At 40.1% G+C, this 21,404-nt stretch overlaps 2 protein-coding genes across 3 annotated transcripts in view; one reads left to right on the top strand and one right to left on the bottom strand.

Moving 5' to 3' along the window:
• Window positions 1–12,711, top strand: part of appbp2 (amyloid beta precursor protein (cytoplasmic tail) binding protein 2) — a 69,662-nt gene extending 56,951 nt beyond the window's left edge. The window contains exons 11-13 of the mRNA XM_048557269.2: window positions 86–276; window positions 3,577–3,742; window positions 10,156–12,711. Coding sequence (XP_048413226.1) covers window positions 86–276; window positions 3,577–3,742; window positions 10,156–10,409 — 611 coding nt within the window. The 3' untranslated portion in view covers window positions 10,410–12,711. The remainder of the gene's footprint in view (window positions 1–85; window positions 277–3,576; window positions 3,743–10,155) is intronic.
• Window positions 12,712–15,622: 2,911 nt separating this feature from the next.
• Window positions 15,623–21,404, bottom strand: part of si:ch1073-145m9.1 (uncharacterized) — a 29,389-nt gene continuing 23,607 nt past the window's right edge. Inside the window, exons 6-8 of one of the 2 annotated variants that reach the window (XM_048557544.2) lie at window positions 18,547–18,719; window positions 18,357–18,465; window positions 15,623–15,927 (exon numbers count right to left, since the gene is read on the bottom strand). In XM_048557544.2, the coding sequence (XP_048413501.1) occupies window positions 18,400–18,465; window positions 18,547–18,719 (239 nt within the window). In that variant the 3' untranslated portion in view covers window positions 15,623–15,927; window positions 18,357–18,399. Of the gene's footprint in view, window positions 15,928–16,746; window positions 18,466–18,546; window positions 18,720–21,404 lie in introns of those variants that run through there. The other variant, XM_048557543.2, reaches the window with a different exon arrangement.

Below are 21,404 nucleotides of genomic sequence, written 5' to 3'. Positions count from 1 at the left end.
TGAATTCTCAGGGTTTCTGTCATTAATCCTGTCCTCTGAAGTCTGTTTTCAAATTGATTTTGTCATAGATGTATTTTCTTTGCAGCGCTTATACTGGAGGAGATTGCTATTGACTGTCATAACAAGGAAACCGAGCAACGGCTTCTTCAGGAGGCTCATGATTTGCACCTTTCCTCACTCCAGTTAGCCAAGAAAGCCTTTGGTGAATTCAATGTGCAGACTGCAAAGCATTACGGAAACCTGGGCAGGCTCTATCAATCTATGCGGAAGTTCAAGGTACTGTTAAATGATATGCAACTTGCCTCGTTAAGTATGTTTTCAGAGCACACTTGCTTCTGTGTTAACATTTGAATTTTGGAAGGTTACTAAGTTCATTCCACGTTGAGCCGTTGGAGCCCATAAGGGCAAAGTCATTTCACTGACCTAAAACGGAAGAGTCAACATAGTTTTCCACTGCAGACAAGAAAAAGTGTAGAACTACCAGCAACCATAATAAGAAGCTGTTTGTTCTATTTACTTAAATAGTTTAAAAGTAGAAATTTTTCAGCTGTATTCTGGCTACTTGGCATTGCTAACTAGGACCAATTCATTTATTCAATTTGGCCATAAAGAGGCTTTAGTTATGTCACTCTTGCTGTTTGGAAACACTGAAACTGAAGGTTCACAGTTGGATATAGGAGTTAAATTGTGCTGGGCCTATTTGAATTTTTTTTACTGCTTGGCAGTAAAGAAAAAGAGATGGTATAGTGGATGCTGAAAAAAGGTTATCTCAGGATACAGCGGGACCTTGATCAGATGGACCAAAGAGCGACAGATGTAGATTATTTTAAATGAAAATGTGAGGTGTTGCAAACAAGACAGGACTTGTACAGTTAATGGGAGGATCCAGGGCATGTTGCTGAACAAAGGAACGCAGATGTATAGTTCCTTGAAAGTGGAGTTGCAGTTAGACTAGCTAGTGAATAATGCTTTTGGTATGCTTGCCTTTATTGATAAAGGTATTGAGTATAAGTTGTAATGTTTTGTTGCAGCTGTACAGGGCATTGGCTAGGCCACTTTTTGGAATGTTCATTTCTGGTCTCCCTGTTAAAGGAAAGATGTTGTGAAACTTGAAAGGGTTTGGAAAAGGTTAAGAAGGGTGTTGCAGGGGTGGAGGGTTTGAGCTATAGGGAGGAGCTGAATAGGTTGAGGCTATTTTCCCTGGAGTGTCCGAGGCTAAGGGGTGATCTGATAGAGATTTATAAAATCATGAGGACATGCATGGATAGGGTGAACAGCCAAGATCTTTTTCCCAGTTTAGGGGAGTCCAAAACCAGGGCACATAGGTTTAAGGTGGTGGGAGGAGAATTTAAAAGGGGCCCAAGGAGTAACATTTTCACGCAGAGGGTGGTGCATATATGGAATGAGCTGCCAGAAGTGTTGATGGAGGCTGGTATGATTACAACATTTACAAGGCATCTGGAAGGGTACATGAATTGGAAAGATTTAGAGGGATATGAGCCAAATGGTGGCAAATGGGACTAGATTAAATTAAGATATCTGGTTGACAGGGATGAGTTGGACCAAAGGGTCTGTTTCCGTGCTATACATCTCTGTGATTATGAAGAGAAGTTGCTGAAGCCCTAAAATTATTGCAGAAGTCCAGAGGCCCATAGGGTTAAAAATCGTAATAACTGTGGATGCTGTAAATCCGGAACAAAAACAAAGTTTCTGGAAAAGCTCAGCAGGTCTGGCAGCATCTGTGAAGGAGAAAACAGTTAACATTTCGGGTCCAGTGACCCTACCTCCGAACTGGTGGTGGCTGGAAAAATATCAGTTAAAATAAAGAAAATATGGAGGTGGGTGGGGTAGGGAGTAAACGATAGGATAGAGCCCAAAGAGAGAGACGGTTGGATAGACCATGTTGTTGCTAACGATCAGGCTGTGAGGTGAATAGTTGTTAATGGGGACTGTTAGTGATTAACAACAGGGGGTGTGTAATGGCAGGCTGTGGTAACACTGTGGTATGTGGGGTTAGGGGGCCGGGGTATGGGAGAGTTTAGGCCTTAAAATTATTTAACTCCATATTGAGCCCAGAAGGTTGTAGGGTCCCCAAGTGGAAAATGACATGTTGTTCCTCCAGCTTGCGTTGGGCTCCGCTGGAATACTGCAGCAAGACAGAGACAGTGGTAGTTCAAGGTATTTTTTGTGAGCAGAACATAGATGTTCTGCAAAGTGGTCACCAAGTCTACGCTTTGTTTCCCCCTTGTAGAGGAGATCACATTGTGAGCAGGGAATGCAGTAGACTAGATTCTAGGAAGTGCAGGTGAAGTGTTGCTTCACCTAGAAGGTATGCTTGGACCCTTGGATATTGGGGACAGAGGAGATAAATGGGCAAATGGTGCACCTTCGCCGCTTACAGGGGAAGGTGCCGTAGGGTTGTGGGGGAGGTGTTGGGGGTGAAGTTGCCTATAGTGTTGCCAAGTGTAAAATGTGATGTTATTCTTCTAGCTTGTGCTGAGCTTCGTTGGAGCAGTACAGCAAGCCTGAGACAGAAGTTGGCTAGGGAACATGATGTGCGTTGAGGCAACAGGCAGGGTAATTTTTGCAGTCGGGGCAAAGATGTTCCACAAAACTGTCTGCATTTTGCCTCTCCAATGTAAAGGAGACTGTATTGTGAGCAGTGGATACTGTAGACTAGATTGTGAAATGCCGATAAACACTGCATCACCTGGAAGTTGTGTCTCGGGCCTAGGAGAGAGTAAATAGATGGGCAGATATTCCACCTCCTGCTGTCGTAAGAGAAGGTGCTGTGGAATGGTGTTGGGAGTAAAGGAGCAGTAGACCAAGGTGTCTCTGGTGATATGGGCAGGGTGGAGAATATATGTCTGTTGTTAGCATCCCGCCAGTGGGGTCAGAAATGGCAGTTAATGATCCTTTGGGTGTGGATGCTGGTGGGATAGTAGGTAAGGTGAGCCTGTCAGCGATGTTCATGACTAACCCTTGGTCGATGAACATTGACTTTTCGGAAACCCGCCTGGTGAAATTGGTAAATCCAATGCATATAGAGCAAGTCTGAAAATACAGTATAAATTTTATTTGAAACAAAGTGTAAGGATGTATAGTTGAGGTAACTGTTGGAGTCAGTGAATTCATAGTGGATACTGGTGGCTAGCCTAGCCCCAGAAATGGCTGTTTTGTGAAGTTTTTATTTTAGATTATTACAGGCTGAGAATTTTATCTATTAATTTATTTAACAATATCTACCTTGGGACATTACTGTACAACTCTGAATTACTTTCAAGTTGATTGAAACCTGCATCTCCTTTCTAACTGATTGATTAAGGATTCAACAGGAGAAAGTTGGTCAGCCAGTTTAAGGTTATTAAATATATTAGTATCGGTTGTATAATGCTTTGATCTTTTACCTATTTAGTGTCTTGATGGTTCCTCCCTCATTACACCTGAGGAAGGGGCAATGCTGCAAAAGGTTCTGTGTACAAATAAACCTGTTGGACTGTTACTTGATTTTTGATCTTATCTAGTTCATTGTTATAATAAGCGTAGTTATCACAGACTTTTTACTTGGTTTCGTAGGAAGCAGAAGAAATGCATATAAAAGCAATTCAAATTAAGGAGCAACTTTTGGGCCAAGAAGATTATGAAGTGGCATTATCGGTGGGACATCTAGCATCTCTCTATAACTATGATATGAATCAGTTTGAAGATGCTGAAAAACTTTATCTGAGGTCTATAGCTATAGGTATGTACTTTGCTCACCTGAATTTGAGAACACAGTGCTAATGCAATTAACCTGTGTACATTTGTGTGATTTTTTTTCTTATTTGAATGTCTAATGAAGGTTGTACTTACTTTCAAAATAATGAGGGAAAAATTTTCCATTTTCCAAAATACTTGAGCTGTGACATTCTGCTTGGGGGTTCCAGTTCTTCATTAACTTCAGTTGTAGACTGCTATTTAAAAATTTATTTATAAAATGCATCAGGGTCCTAGTGCTCTGATATTTGAAAAATTCTACATCATAGGGAATAGAAAAATTTAAAACTTTCAGCACTTCTAAATTACAACAAAGTAGCAGTATACCAGCATTTCATTACCTAGCTACCATCAATGCATTAAATACTCAACATTCAGATTTGTTCAGTTTTGTATCCTATTGCTAATACCTGTAATATCAGTGAATTTCAGATAGTCTTGGAAAATAGCATTTCAGCTCTGACAAATTAAAATATTCATGTGATGGAGAAGATCCTTTTGATGAATTATCTTTTTCCCTCTAAATGCTGACCCTCAGCAACACCATCTGAAAACAATGCAGGATTCTACATGTACTCTGACAACATCCAGGTCTGACTTATCCCCACCTCTCTCAATCACCTCTTTGATTTACGATACTGCTTGCTAGACTTGCAGCAGTGGATGGGTAGAAATTTCCTCTAAATGAAAATTGGAATGACCGGAAATATTGTCATCAGTCCTCCCACAAATTCTGTTCCCTAGCTATCCACTTCTTCCTTCTCCCTCTCAACAAAAGACTGAACAAAGCTTTTCTGGCAGGTGTTTTGATTAACTCCAGAATTTGTTTCTGATTATACTTCTTCTATTACAAAGACCACATCTTGCAGATCTGTGATATCAATCAACTCCCCTCCAGCCACAGCTTTTTTTTAATTCGTTATGCAATTTGGGTGTTGCTGACAAAAATGGGGCATTCATTGCCCATTCCTTATTGCCCTTGAACTGTATGGTTTGCTAGGCCACTTCAGAGTGTAGTCAACCACATGCCAAGAATCTAAAGTCACAAAAGTAGGCCAAACTGGGTCAGTAGCAGATATCATTCTTTAAAGGATGTTAGTGAACCAGATAGCTTTTTTTACAAAGATCAAATGTTACATGGTTGTCAGTCAGCTGGCTTGTAATACCAGATTTTTTTTAAAGTCTGATTTCACATTTCACTGTCTCCCATGGTGGGATTCAATCCCATATCCTCAGAACATTTCAAGTCTGGGATTCTGGATTGCTGGGCTATTAGCATTACCATAAAGCCATTGTTTCGCCTAATTTATACTGCAGAAACCCTCAAACATTTCTTGGTTACCTTCTAGACTTGATCTTTCTAATGCTTTCTTAGCTTGGCTCCCATCTTTCAATTTTTAAATCAACTTGAGCTCATGCAAAATAATTCCTGTACCTTTTTAATTAGCACCATATCCACTTCATCTATCATCTGTAGGCTGGTCAGCCTACACTAGCTCCAGCAATGTGTCACTTAAAATTCCCTTCTTTATTTTCAATTCTCCCATGGTCTCACCCCTCCTTAACTCTGTGTTGCTTGCTCTATATTGTAATTTCCCAAAATATATGTACTCCAATTCTGGGTGATTTACATACTCAATTTTAATCGCTACCCCCTTGACAGCAGCCCAGTCAGTAAAACTTTCCATTATTTTTCTTCCCCATTTAGAGGATTTGGATCTCGTTAACGAGGCCAGCATTTATTGCCCATATCTAATTGTCCTTGAGAACGTGGTGGTAATCTGCCTCTTTGAACCACGCAGTCCATGGGATGAGGGAAAATGGACAGTGCCTTTTGGGAGGGAGTTCTAGGATTTTGACACAGCAGCACTAAAGGAGTGATGATGCACTTCCAAGTAAGGTGTGTAGTTTGGAGGGGCTTTTGCAGGTAGTGCTTTTCTCATGCATTTACTTCCCTCCTCTAGGTGGTAGAATTTGCAGATTGAGAAGTTGCTGACCAAGGAGATTTGGTGAGGTCCTGCAGAGTGTAGGTACAGAAGTGGCCAGTATCCCTTAATAGCTTTACTTAACAAACATCTATCTATGTTAAGATTTAGAATTAATAACTGATCCTGCATCCACTGCCATTATGGAGGGAGTTCCAAACAAGCGACCACCCTTTCTGGGTAGAAGTGCTTCCTAATGTCTGTCTGGCCCTAATTATCAGCTCCCTAGTTCTTGAATCCCCGACCAGGGGAAATAGTTTATCTATATCTTGCAGCTGGCACACACAGCTGTCACTAAGCATCATTCATGGAGGGTGAGTGCTGAAGCAGCTAAATGGGTGTTAGTCAAGTGGGGTACTTTGTCTTTGGTCCTGCCAAACTTTTTGAATATTATTAGAGTTGCCCTTGCCCCGAGGCAAATGAAAAGTAACCTAACACCCTTCTGACTTGTAAATGGTGGGCAGGCCTTGAGGAGATAATGAGAACTGCAGATGCTGGAGAATCCGAGATAACAAAGTGTGGAGCTGGATGAACACAGCAGGCCAAGCAACAGCAGAGGAGCACAAAAGCTGACATTTCGGGCCTAAACCCTCCTTCAGAAAAGGGGGTTGGGGAGAGGGTTTTGAAATAATTAGGGAGAGGGGAGGAGGGGGATCGAAGATGGATAGAGAAGATAGGTAGGGAAGGGATGGGTCAGTCTGGGGAGGACGGACAGGTCAAGGAGGCGGGATGAGGTTAGTAGGTAGGAAGTGGAGATGCGGCTTGAGGTGGGAGGAGGGGATTGGTGAGAGGAAGAACAGGTTAGGGAGGCGGGAACGAGTTGCGCTGGTTTTGGGATGCAGTGGGGGGGAGGGGAGATTTTGAAGCTTGTGAAATCCACATTGATACCATTAGGCTGCAGGGTTCCCAAGCAGAATATGAGTTGCTGTTCCTGCAGCCTTCTGGTTGCATCATTGTGGCACTGCAGGAGGCCCAGGATGGACATGTCATCTAAAGAATGTGAGGGGGAGTTGAAATGGTTTGCGACTGGGAGGTGCAGTTGTTTATCGCGAACCGTGCATAGCTGTTCTGCAAAGCGGCCTCCAAGTAGAGGAAGCCACAACAGGTACAGTGGATATAGTATACCACATTGGCAAATGTGCAGGTGAACATCTGCTTGATGTGGAAAGTCATCTTGGGGCCTGGGATGTGGGTGAGTGAGGAGGTGTGGGGGCAAGTGTAGCACTTCCTGCGGTTGCAGGGGAAAGTGCCAGGTGTGGTGGGGTTGGAGGGGAGTGTGGAATGGACAAGGGAGTCCCGGAGAGAGTGATCTCTCCGGAAGGCAGACAAGGGTGGGGATGGAAAAATGTCTTTGGTAGTGGAGTCGGATTGTAGATGGCAGAAGTGTAGGAGTATGATGCATTGTATCCGGAGTTTGGTGGGGTGGTACGTGAGGACGAGGGGGTTTCTCTCTCGGTGGTTATTGCGGGGACGAGATGTGAGGGATGAGTTGCGGGAGGCACAGTCGGGCGTTCTCGACCACTGCGGAGGGGAGGTTGCAGTCCTTGAAGAACGAGGACATCTGGTATGTACGGGAGTGGAATGTCTCATCCTCTGACACTTCTACCATCTACAATCCGACCCCACCACCTAAATAGACTGCAGTAGATCGGGAAGGCAGTTTAAAAAGTACTGGTCTTTCCAATGATGTCCATATTTTGTGAATGAATTCTGAAAATGTTAGAATTTTAGTAGGTTTTATCATTTAGTAAAAGCAAAATTTCTTCCACTGTTAACTATTTAGGCTGCATTTTGGATACTAATAGCATTTTGTAATAGTTTGTAAAATGTGCATGGCCTTGTTTAGTTACTGGCTTAAACAGTGTATGGCAACTTTCAGGAAGAATTAAAATGGGTTTGCAAATACTGTATAGCAGTAATGTGAAGATATAATTAAATATTGGCATTAAACATGTTTTTCAATAATTGCATAACCTCTGCTGTGCACATCATAACTATTTCAGTGCTTGTCAAGTTTGATTGCCTTTGTCTGAGCCTCACACATGAATGGTTTGCTGTTTCACACACATCGTCAGTATCCCTTTTCATGTCTTTCTAGAGTCGCAGCATAATGAAAGTACAGAATGACATGCATATAAATGCCATGTTAAAACTGGATTTGTTTCAAACTAGCTTTTTTTCCCCCACAATTGTACCACTGAATACCTTTTTATAACAACTAGTTCTGCTAACTTTATCAAATATTTAATTTACCTTTTTCACTCCTTTCTTTTCCAATATTGTAGGGTTGGTTATGTCATTAGAAAATTAATGTGGTCCAGGCTAATTGACTTGCTTTCACGATTTTGGTTTAGAAAAGATACTTTTTCATAAAAAAAAAGGTTTTACAATTCTTCTGTCGAATTACTACCTTGTTTCCAACAATGCCTGTCTTTTGTTACGAAGCAGAGGTAAACACCTCTCTGATAATTGAAACCAAAAACCCCAACGAAGCTCACCTCACCTTGTAATCTGTTAAAAGAAATATGAAAAGTGGTATAACCTGCTTCTCACCTCCCAAACTGTTATGAAGGAGGTGAAATAAATGAACGTCTGACAGGTCACTCTACAATAAACTAGTAACAATTTATTTATCCCTTAATACTGTTAACAAATCAAACAATTCCCTCCCCCACTAACTATTCCTGAATAAAACAAAATTCTAATGGGATGCTATTCCAATAGAAAAAAGTCCCACTTGCAGAAACCAAATTATTTTTATTAGTTTAAAACTTAATCTCTTGAAATGATAGTCAGGATTAGCTTTCCAGAATGTTCTTTGCCTTCTCCGCTGTCCTTCAGTCAGGAACGCCTTCCTTTGTTGAGTTCTTATGTTGGGAATATTAGCTGAGTGCACTATAGTATCTTTATTTAGGTGGTGCTTATTCTAAGCGCTTGGAGATTTCTGTGACAGCCAGTGAGTTTCTCTTCAAATGTCAGACTGCCTGCACCCTGATTTTTAAATAACTTCTTCTTTTTATACCCTTGATTTATCAGTTTCTCATAACAAGATTGGTCCAAGGTTGTCAAAACCATCAGATTCAAATTTAATTGGGTTGTTGTTTGTTTGTAAAAGCCTGCATCAAATTAATTGGTTGATATTCAAACTGGTTGTCTTGCTCACTACAAAACAGGACGACTGCCTGGACTTCTAACTGTTTAATCTTTTGATACAATTTTTCAATTTCAGGAGCTTTCTGTGCACTTGCACGTATTTTTAATCTAAGCCTGGAAAAGCAACATCTTTTAAAGGAATCACACATTCCTCCCACACACCACCACCACCCCTACAAACACCCCATCATTTTACAAACATCAATTCTAACGTCCTGCCTTCCAATCAACAAGTACCATACCAACTTTACAACACTTTCAATGGATCTGGAGTGTGTTCTAGTTACTCACTTCTGTACCTCCTCTCCCAGTATTATTTTTTTGATCTTGTTTCCAATCCTATAATCAGTATTGAAATTATCTTGGTAAAAATTACTAATGAATTGCGTGTGACTGTCACTGTGGTGCATTATCCCTTCTTGACTTCTGTTAGACATTAGCCACATCATCATCCACTGCTTTTCTTCTGGAGGATAGAACTCCTTTCCATGTAGCTATGATGGCCCCTCTCTCATGCCATAGGGGTCCCAACCATCATCAAAGTGGGTATTGCTTCCATATTTTTCAACCAAAGGTATTGGTTCTCCTCATGACCTTAACATAATATGGTGTGAACATTTTAATCTGTAGCTTTAAACTTTAATGTTTTAATTATAGGCTTTGTTACTATCCTGCATAAATGCTTCTCCAATTGAGTGCATGCAAACTTTCTGAAGCTTAACAATGTCCAGATGGAAGCCACTCTGTTTAGTCCCTGATTTCCTTCCATGCTGCACAAAGCCAACTACTTAGTACTCCATTCCCACAGCATCACATTCAAATTCCTTCAAGTCTCTTCAAATCTTTCTAATCTCATATTTTCTCTTCCAACTTTACTTTCATTCCCTCAGCCCTTGCAGTCATAAATAAAGAACTCAAATGCCTTTTCTTGTCCTCTAGCTTCAGTTCTCTAAATCCTCTTCTTTTTTTTTCCTCCTGCCCACTGTCTGAAGTCTCCACTAAATTCAACTAAAGTTACTCGCCTCTCCTAATATTGTCCCGTCACATTTTGTATCTAGTTTTAAGCATTGGTCCAAAACCTTGAGACTGAGGTTTCCAATGAAATTGTATACAGGTATGGAGGTTAATTACCTTAATTCAAAAGGCAGATTAAGCATCATTTTGATGTCTCATTTAACAGAAGATGCGGTTGTGTCACAGTTAAAATAATTCATCTTGTTTGTTCTGGCAGTAAAGTTCTGTATGATGTGTTCGTTTGCAGGAAAGAAGCTATTTGGAGAAGGTTACAGTGGACTAGAGTATGATTACAGAGGTCTCATCAAACTGTACAACTCTATTGGCAATTTTGAGAAAGTATTTGAATATCACAATATTCTGTCCAACTGGAACCGCCTGCGGGATCGACAGTTTGCCATCAGTGATGCCCTTGAGGATGTAAATGGCAGCACACAGTCCACAGAGGAAGTGGTCAGATCATTCCTGTTAGCTCAGCCTACAGTTGGACAGGGTTGCTGAGGATCAAAACAGGATTAAATTGTCACATACAGTCTTTATTCCCTGGACTACAAGGAAGAAGCATACTGTGAAACAACCCAGTAATTACACGTAATACCATTAGGGTAATTACTTTCATTTAGGTGTTAAACTCAGAGGTAAAGGTAATGGAAAAAAAAAATTCATGTAATAGATACAAGTCTAGGAAAGAACTGACCAGAAACAGTCGCCATGGCATGTCATTGTCTAGTAAAGTTTTCAAATGCTGATGACATGGAGGATTTGTCTCGGCACCTGAATGCCATAAATATTGGTTAAAGTGATGTTATTTTGCAGCTGCAGCCTTTTATTTTATTTTTAATTATATTTCTGCTGCTGACGACAACTTTTGAATAGTAATCCAACCATTTCTTTATGCATACATCAGATCGTTCCAGGATGGGCAAGTGAATTTCATACAAGCCTTGTTGACTTGGCTAAATTTATTTGGCATCTTGGAAGTTATAGCAGTTCCTTGTGAAGTATGCTGACTGGTGCCATTGCACTGCTTGCCTCCACAGCATCGCAGTTAGTCCTAATTATTTTGCTGTGTCACCAATTGCAAAATGACATCCTTAAGGGCACTGTGATAGGTTTGCTGTACATTACAGTATGTCATTATATTCCTAGGTATCTATAGCATGAGTGGCCTTAGTGAGTTTGTTGAAGTGCACATTTTTTTAAAACTGAAATAATATTAAAGGAGATATCTAGAAGTTGGTTTGTGGTGCACAGTTCAGTGTTGGATCACTAACTGATGTTTTTAGGTACCATTTGTCATTTTTTTTTAAATTCAACTTCTATTCCTCTTTGGGAATAATGTTGCCATGTTCTGCATTAAGTGAATAATAAAATTTTGATAACGTTTTGAGGATCTGGAAATGAAAAAGGTCAACGGTGTTCATTTTATTGCACATTTAATTAAAACAGTACTATTTTTGTACTTTATTGAATTGCTTTGACAGCAATGGCTTAACACTACCACATTCAGCCTCCGCTGTTATAAAGCAAAATGACAAACAGACACTCAGATACTTGAGCAGGAATCCGTGTGATAGTGCCATGCTGAATTTATACAATGACATTAAAATTTTGTTTCATTTTAAATAATTCCATTTATTTGTGTACAGAAACTTTTAGTGTAATGACATACAGGCTGCAGCGCCCAACATTATGTGCAACCATCAAACCATTTTTGCTTATGTTTGTAACAAACATTGTGATATTCTGTAAGTGTACTACTATAAAACATTATTGATCTGCTAAATATAGTGTTCATGCACAATCTGTCTTTGCTTCTTGGTTAATTGTGGAATTGATGTATATTCCCATTTTTAAATGAGGAAATCCATTTCCTATGGATGCTTTACTATATTCATCTTTTGGGCTGGGTTGTAACTCGTGAAAGGTTAGCTTTACTTGTGTTTTGCCAAGGAACATTTTTAAATGCCAAATATTCACATTTAACAATTTAAAGAGCCAATTTAAAGGAGTTTTGACAGCATAACTGGAAAGCAGATCAACCTAAAACACTTGAGCAAAATTGTTCGGTCAGATTTCTCTCCTCTTTCTAAAACCTCTGCTGCTATTGAAATGCTGGCATAGAATCAGCTAATTTTAGTTGTTACAGCTGCATTAAAAGCAAGTACACTTAAAACAATTATTTTATGGCAATACTGTGCGCTCAATATTTTACCAGAGTGACATTTTTTAGAAATGGTAAAAGACAAGAGTATGAGCCTATAGGGGCTGTTGATTAGCAGAAAATGCAAACCTTTTACATCTGTATGATGATCCAGACCATTTTAACGTTCAATAGCCAGTTTTTCAGTCGTTAATACCTGGATGTGTACACTCTACAGAGTTTTTAAATGATTGTAATTTTCTTCAGCAATTGGTGCAGTGGTCGAAGTGTTATTTGTTGGAGTTTGATTTTTTTTTTAAAAAAACAAGACATCCATGTAGGAGATGAATTCCAAAAATGGCCTGAAATGTTTCAGTATGGTACATTTCATGAGTAAGCCTAAATATTTGCAATTTTTTTGTCAGTCAATTTCTTATGAATTCTCACTGAGAAAAGGCAGTACCATAACAGCTGTGTCCTTGCATAATAGTATTTTAATGATTTAAAATCAAAATCAGTCATTTTGTTAACAGGACTTACTTTGAAAGTTTTGGGGCTAGTACCTCTCATCTACCACTGAGTAGTAGAGCAGAAATTGTAAAACAGCTGGTCATTTTCACAGCACATGGCAGATTCACTATTGCAATGGCATTTCACCAGAATAAAAGATGTGCTGCATATCCCGGGTGTCTTCAGTTTTAATTTGTAAGCTATTGGATAGTAAGTTAAACTGGAAGCACAAAACAAAGTATATGAATTCAGGAAAAATAAGATTAGGACCATCTTGGGCCTCAATCTCAATTATAAATCATAAAATCCCTACAGTGTGGAAACAGACCCTTCAGCCCAACAAGTCCACATTGACTCTTGGAGCATCCCACCCAGACCCATTCCCCTCTAATAAATACATCCCTGAACTCTATGGACAATTAAGCATGGCCAATCCACTCGGCCTGCACATCTTTGGACTGTGGGAGGAAATTGGAGCACCTGGAGGAAACCCACACAAAGGGGGAGTTTGCGCAAACAGACAGACAGTCATTCAAGGGTGGAATTGAACACTGGTCCCTGGTGCTGTGAGGCAGCAGTGCTAACCATTGAGCCATGGTGCTGCCCTCAACAGAGCTTGTAGCCCATAACATGATGAAACTAAGAAAAATCCTGAATATATGCAGAGTTAGTAGGAACTGCAGATGCTGGAGAATCTGATATAACAAGGTGTAGAGCTGGATGAACACAACTTTCTGAAGCAGGGTCTAGGCCCTAAATGTCAGCTTTCCTGCTCCTCCGATGCTGTTTGGCCTGCTGTGTTCACCCAGCTCTACACCTTGTTATCTCGGATTCTCCAGCATCTGCAGTTCCTACTATCTCTCATATAAATTCAGGATTTTTGTTACTTTCATCATGTTATCTGCTACAAACCCTATTGGCTGCCTCACAGCACCAGAGTCCTGGATTCAATTCCACCCTTGGGTGACTGTCTGTGTGGAGTTTGCACAAACTCCCCATGTCTGCGTGGGTTTCCCCCAGGTGCTCCAATTTTCTCCAGCAGGCCAAGTGGATTGGCCATGCCAAAGATTGTTCATACTGTTCAGGGATGTATTGTTTACAGAGGAATGGATCTGGGTGGGATGTTCCAAGAGTCAGTGTGGACTTGTTGGGCTGAAGGGTCTGTTTCCACACTGTAGGGATTTTATGATTCGAATTGAGATTGAGGCCCAAGATGAAATCCAAAGGCTGGTGCCCACTTTGCTTTAGTGGAAATACATACCTAAAACTAAGGTAAAGTGAATACCAATATTAATCAAAGCATTCCTACATTCACATGCTCATTTCCTGCTGCTGCCCTCATTGCAAGTCTGTTTGTGACCCAACAAATACTTGGCATCTTCCTGTTTTGATTAGTTTATAAAAACAAACTTTTCCAAACCCACCTTTTCCCTAGAGTTCAAAACTAGAGGGCATAATTTTAAGGTGAGTGGAGAAAGATTGAAAAAGGGACCCAAGGAGCAACTTTTTCACAGAGCAAGGGCCATGTGTGGAATGTACTGCCAGAAGTAGTGACAGATGTAGGTATAGTTAAAAAGTTTCAGAGACATGAATAGGAAGGGTTTAGAGGGATATGGGCCAAGTGCAGGCAAATGGAAGCCTTGGTTGGTATGGATGAGTTGGACCAAACAGTCTGTTTCCATGCTGTATGACATAATAACTGAAGGAAAAGGAAGGATTAAATCTCTTCAAATCATCATGCCTTACATGATAAGTCCACCTATTGTATTTTTAGCAGTTTGAACCAAAATGACCATCTTAGCAATGAAGGAAACTTGTCAACAGGCCTTTTTCAAATGACGAATTATAGTAAGCTACATCACTGTGGTATTTGCAATTTGCTTCCCATCTGTGAAAGAGGGATGTGGTGATCAGTTACTTTTTTTTAGAAATTAGCAAATACTTCTGCTCTTTAAAAGTAAGAACTTGAAGAATTTGGAACATCAAGGACTTTACTGTCAGTGTGCGGTAGTGGTCAGAAACAGTCAAAATTCGAAAGGAGACCCTCTGATCTAACTAATCCCACCTGCCTGCGCTTGGTTCAGCTCGCTCCAAAGTTTTCCTATTCATGTACTTCCCCAAATATCTTTTAAACATTGCAACTAAGTGCATCCACCACTCTTTTTGGCAGTTCATTCCACACATGACCTACACTTTTTAAAAAGGGTGCCAGTCATGTTCTTAAAACTTTCTCCCCTCACCTTTAAAAGTGTGCCCCAGTTTTGAACTCCCCCACCTTCGGGGAAAAATAGTCTTGCTATTCACTTTATCTATGCTCCTAATGATTTAATAAACTTCAGTAAGGTCACCCTTCAACTTCCTATGCTCTAGTGTTTCTGGCCGATTTTTCTATCTCAAACCCTTCAGTCCCAGTAATGTCTTGGTAAAATCCATCTCCAGTTTAGTAAGTAGTGACCATAACACAAGATTTAATTAGTTTGATAGTGAAAAACTTGGGCTGGAAACAACTGTGTTGAACTTAAATAAATGAGAATTACTATGGAATGAGGGCAGAATTAGTTAAAAAGTGTACTGGCTGGATAGGTTAGCAAGGAAAAACAAGCAAGCAAGCAGTATCCAGGTAAGGAACAAAGACTTAAGAGGGATTAAACCAACCTTAACTAACCAAGAAAGTTAAGGAGTGTTTTAACAATTGAAAGAAAAAGCAAATAAAGGAAACAGAGTCAGTGATAGCCCTGAAAACTGGAAAACATTGAGAATCCAGCAAATGAGGACCAAAAGAAAATACAAAATAAACTACAAGGAAAAACTAGCAAAAAATATTTAAGAAGTTTCTAAGTATATATTTTAAAAAAAAGGTCTGCTTCATGCAATCTGTGCTCACTTTAAACAAATACTGGGTGACTGAAAAGGATGGTATTATTCAATCATGTGATCAACTTTTCAAGAATAAAGAACACTGCTTTACCGTGAGGTTACAATTTATTCCAGGTAACTGCACTTTAACATTACAAACTGGCCATCTGAGACATATGTATTAGGTGTTTTATGCTATAGCACTACTTACAGTAGACAGCAGAATACCATATCGTGTTATTACATAATTCTTTCGCTGCATTTGTATGGGTGAGCTAGTTTTTAAAACTTTTCTCCCTCAAGATGTTTTAGAACAGATTTTATTAAAACAACTTTTTAAGAATTATTTCAATAAGTTGCATTGATGGGAAAACACCCCCTGCAATTGCCAAATACAGATTCTTGGCAGTGATTTATCACTAGAAGCCTACGTTCCACTTCAAGTAGGATAGCACATTGCTACCATTAAATGTCAGGCGCCACATTTTCATCTGTATATTCACCCTTGGCCTGTAAACCACAAATGAAGTCTGACCGTACTGAGTGAATGCAGTCTTGTCAACACACACACCTAAAACTGCACAAATGGAATCTGAGATAACAAAGTGTGGAGCTGGACAACAGGCCGAACAGCATCTTAGGAGCACAAAAGCTGACGTTTCGGGCCCAGACCCTTCATCAGAAATGGGGGATGGGGAGAGGATTCTGAGATAAATAAGGAGAAGGGGGTGGCAGTTCGAAGATGGATAGAGGAGAAGATAGGTGGAGAGGAGACAGACAAATTAAAGGGGCGAGGATGGAGCCTGTAGAGGTGAGTGCAGGTAGGGAGGGGACTGGTCAGTCCAGGCATGACTGACAGGTCAAGGCGGTGGGATGAGGTTAAGAGGTAGGGAATGGAGGTGCGGCTTGAGGTGGGAGGAGGGGTTAGGGACTTGGGGACGAGCTGGGCTGGTTTTGCGATGCAGTGGGGGGGTGGGGAGGGGAGATTTTGAATCTTGTAAAATCCACATTGATGCAGGGATCCCAAGTGGAATGAGTTGTTGTTCCTGCAACCTTCGGGTGACATTGTTGTGGCACTACAGGAGGCCCAGAATGGACATGTTGTCTAAGGAATGCGAGGGGAAGTTGAAATGGTTCACAACTGGGAGATGCAGTTGTTTGTTGTGAACCAAGCAGAGGTGTTCTGCAAAGCAGTCCCCAAGCCTCCGCTTGGTTTCGCCAATGTATTGTTGCGAACCAAGCATATTTTTTCCACCAGTTTGTGGGAGGATGGTATAATGAACCAGGGAAGATACTTGAATTTTCTCCTTTTTCTGAAGATCTCTCTACCAGCACAGCTGAAACTTGTAATTGAGGAAACTAAGATTCATTGCCTTGTTCAGATAAATGCTGCATTTTATTGTCATGATAACTTCAATTGCAATTACTACAATGAGTATCACCACTGAGCAAAAATAAACTTCAAATTAACAATTTTGAGTCGTTAATCACAAAAGCAGATAGCAAATAATTTCAATTTTTAAATCATAATGGCTAATCAGAAGTCATCTACAAAAGTAATTTCAATCATTGCAATATTTGTAATGGTCATCCCGCCTGAATGTAGAAGTCAAAGCAAAGCAGAGGTACATAACAGTTTCCGTTTTGCCATCAATATGATTAAAGAACTTGTTGGATTATATGCACGTCAGTATAGTGTAAACATTTATGCTGTGGCTTAAAAAGATCTCTGCTAACTATTTTGGTCATAATTGAGGCAAATTTCTCCTTTCAATCATTTTACAAATGATCATTAATGGCATAATAGTTGACAACAATAGCAGGAAATGAACCTAACTTACCCACTCCCTGCTAGTGGGATTGCTGGCCATTACTGCTGCTTAAAATAGACAATAGTACTATTTAAACTTCTTTTTTTTTATAAATGCAAAACTATTAGCCACTGTAGTATAAACTGGGGCCTTGCGCAATGCAGAATGTGTTCAGCAGTTTGTCTCATAACATTCAAAAGCAGGTGCTTGTCAGTCTCACCTTTAAAATGAATGCATCAACAAAGCAGGCATAGCTAAAATATATTTCTACTTTTAAAGACAAAGCAGTCACTGTAGAGTGGAATACTCTACCTCTACCCAGCTACCACCCGGTTTAATTCCTTCTTGCTTTAACGATATTTGCAATTTCTCTACTGTTCATGTCTACAAACCCAACAAGAAAATTTATCAACTATTAACGAGTGGGTTTGTTGGCATTAAAAACATGAACTAAATAAGTTGTGTTTCACTAAGTAGCCAGAAGGAAATAACCTAAATTTAAAGTCTCAAATCATCAACCAAGCACTGCAACTTGTGTTGAGGAGCAACTCTGAATGAATTGGTTTTAATTTGTCTTATTTTTGTCTGGTCATATAGCAGTTAAAAATCAAGGTAATTCAGGCATCAGTATTCTATTGTAATAATGAGCAAGTGTAGCTCAAATGCTTTGTACTTGTTTGACAATATTGGAAAAAGTACACGAGGATTATTCCTCATGGAGTTATTCATTGGTGTTCACTGTGGCCTGCAGAAATTGAGCCATTTCTGTTTATCATGAAGAACTGCATGCAGAAATGGATTGTTTTTAGAAAGTACCTTTTAAAATCCTGAATTTTAAAAATGTTTTAATCATAAAATACAGAATTCATTACAAAACTGCCACAACTGTGATAATAAGGTATGGACATGCAGGAACACAGCAGGCCAGGCAGCATCAGGGCAGCAGGAAAGCTGACGTTTCAGGTCTGGACCCGAATTTCTGAAGGGTCCAGACCCAAAAAAGAAATTTTCATGACCTTTTACTTCTTTCTGCATAATCCTGCCCAAATCTCGAGGCATACTAAATTGCAAAATGTTCCACAATCAACTTCCAGTAAGAACTTTAATCATGTTGCAGGAATCAATTACCTGAACCGGAAATGTTGTTTTAAGTAAATTTACAATCAGTCCATCACTTTCCTTCGATTGGTTTCTCGTTTCGTATGAGGTACAGAATGTGAATGCATATACACCAGAACTGTAATGAAAACAAATATCTTTGAATTATCTGCTTTGGAAAGTTATCTGTTTTTTTTCAAAGGAAGAATCAGTTTGTTACCTCCACTGCCACACACAGAAGTCTTCCAGCAACAAGAAATGCAGTGATAAGACATTGCATTGTAAGAGGCATCAAAAATGCTACCGATAGAATCTGATTATAATAACCATAGAGCCAAATCGGAAGTACGTGTAATCCAAAGATAGCAAATGCTCCTACAGGAGTTTTAAAACCTGAAAAAAAAGGGTAGACTGTTACCTATTAAGGCAAGATATATTACATGCAAATACAAATTATGCTGAGTAAACTGACCTCACAAATACAAATATTTGATTTGACCGGAATTCACTAAAGATCTCATTCAAGGTTTAATTAAAAGACATATCTAAAACAAAGATTGATGGATGTTGGAAATCTGAAACAAAAGCAAATTGTTGGAGAAACTCAGCATATCTATCAGCATCTGTGGACATAACGAAAAGTTAATGTTTTGGGTCATGTGGCTCTTCCTTAGAATTTTTTGTAGCTAGGAAAAGGTGATTATAATGCTTAAAACGGCACAGTGGCTCAATGGCTAGCACCGCAGCCTCACAGCACCAGGAACCCAGGTTCCAGCCTCGGGTAACTGTCTGTGTGGAGTTTGCACATTTTCCCCGTGTCTGCATGGGCTTCCTCCAGGTGCTCTGGTTTCCTCCCACAGTCCAAAGATGTGCAGGCTAGGTGGATTGGCCATGCTAAATTGCCCGTAGTGTTCAGGGGTTTGTGGGTTATAGGGGGATGGATCTGGGTGGGATGCTTCGGGGGTGGTGTGGACTTGTTGGGCCGAAGGGCCTGTTTCCACACTGTAGGGAATCTAATCTAATCTAAAAGACGGTTGGGAGATGAAGAGTAAGCGAAAGAGTGAACCAGGAAGAAAGGCTGAGAATAGGGTCCATGAATAGTTAAAAATGAGTCAGCTGTGCTGAAAGCAGCCCATTTGGTGCTGAGGTCTGGGTTGTGGGAGTGGGTAAAGAACATGCAGAAAGGTGTTCAACAATGAAATTGTTGAATTGGAGGTTGAGTACTGAAGGCTTTGCTGGAAGCTTGGGGAAAGATTTTAAACAAAACTGAGGGGAAAACTTTTTCACAGAGGGCAGTGTTTATATGGAAGTGGCCTGCCAGACGGAGTGGTACAAGTACAACATTTAAAAGACGTTTGGATAGATACTTGAATAGGAAAGATGTAGAAGGATCTGGGCCAAATGGGACTAGATCAGGTTAGAATGTGCTGCAAGATCCTATGACTTGGTCATTTTTATGGACAGAAAGCAGGTGCTCCCCGAAGTAGTCACCCAGTCTGCGCTTTCTCTCCCTGACTTAGGTAAATGTTGTAGAACAAAGGACCTTAAGAGTGCAGGTACATAATTCTTTGAAAATGGGGCACATACAGACAGGGTGTTTTTTTCAAAAACATAAAAAGACTTGGTCCTTTGAGGATTGAAGTGATGTTGAGGTTGTACAGGACATTGGCGAGGCATCTTCTGGAATTCTGTATTCAGTTCTGGTTGCCCACTTACAGAAAGATATTAAGCTGGAAAGGGTTCAGAAGCGATTTTCCAGTTTGTTGCCAGGTATGGAAGCTTTGAGTTATGTAAAAGGCTGGTTAGACTGGGACTCCCTCACCCTCCCAAACGCAGCACAGGATGTTGAGAGGTGACCTGATAGAAGTTAACAAAATAATGAGGGGTTTAGATAGAGTTAAAGATAGTTGTCTTTTCCCGAGGATGAGGGATTTCAAGGCTATTTTTAAGAGGTGAGAGGAGAAAGATTTTTTAAAACGGAAATTATTTTTAAACAGAGGGTAGTTGTGTGTGGAATAAACTTCCTGAGGAAGTGGTGGATGTGGATAACTACATCAATAGGAGAGGTTTAGAGGGATGTGAGTCAGGAGCAGGCAGTTGAGTGTGGTTTAGTCTGGGAGTATGTTCAGTGTAGACTAGTTTGACCAAAGGGTCTGTTTCCATGTTGGTGACTATGTACAGGAGACCACATTGTGAGCAGTAAATTCTGTGGACTAGACTGAGTGAAATGCACGTAAATTGCTGCTTCACCAGGAAGAGGTGTCTGGAGCTTTGGATAATGTACAGGGAGGAAGTAAATGGGGAGGTGTCATAACTTCTGTGGTTGCAAGTGAAAGTATTGAGGGGTGTGGGTAGGAGTTGGGAGTGAAGGAGTGGATCAGGTGTCTCAGGGAATAGTGTCTGTGGAAGGCTGACAAGGGAAAGGGTGAACATAGGTTTGGTGGTGGCAGCATCCTGTTGGACCTGGCAGAAATGGCAACTAATGATCTTTCAGATGAAAGTGCTGATGGGATAGGAAGTAAGGACCAAACAGACCTTGTCTTTGTTGTGAGAGAGAATATAAATATTTATTTGTTTTAAAGAAATGTCTTCTCTCTCATTTCTCTAAAATCTGTCTTTCCTTTCCTCATTTTGCTTTCGACATCTGATTTGGCATTTAGTTAACTATTTTAACAGACGCTTTCCTGGTTCATATTCTGTTTGACTCCTTAATCATTGTAGAATCTATTGGTTTTGGTGAGACTTCTTGTAATTTTATATAAGTGATTTGGATGTGAACGTAGGAGGTGTGGTTAGTAAGTTTGCAGATGACACTAAAATTGGAGTCGTAGTGGATAGCGAAGAATGTTACTTCAGAGTACAATGGGATGTTGAACAGATCAGTCAATGGGCTGTGGAGTGGCAGATGGAGTTTTATTTGGATAAATGAGAGGTGCTGCATTTTGAAAAGGCAATGCAGTGTAGGTCTTATTCATTTAATGGTAAAGGTACTGCGGAGTGTTGCTGAACAAAGACCTTGGAGTGCAGATTTATAGTTCCTTGAAAGTGGAATCAGAGATAGATAGAATAGTGAAGAAG

The sequence above is a fragment of the Stegostoma tigrinum genome, chromosome 27 (assembly GCF_030684315.1).
Source record: "Stegostoma tigrinum isolate sSteTig4 chromosome 27, sSteTig4.hap1, whole genome shotgun sequence".
NCBI lineage: Eukaryota > Metazoa > Chordata > Chondrichthyes > Orectolobiformes > Stegostomatidae > Stegostoma > Stegostoma tigrinum.
This window is presented reverse-complemented; position numbering and strand designations above follow the sequence as displayed.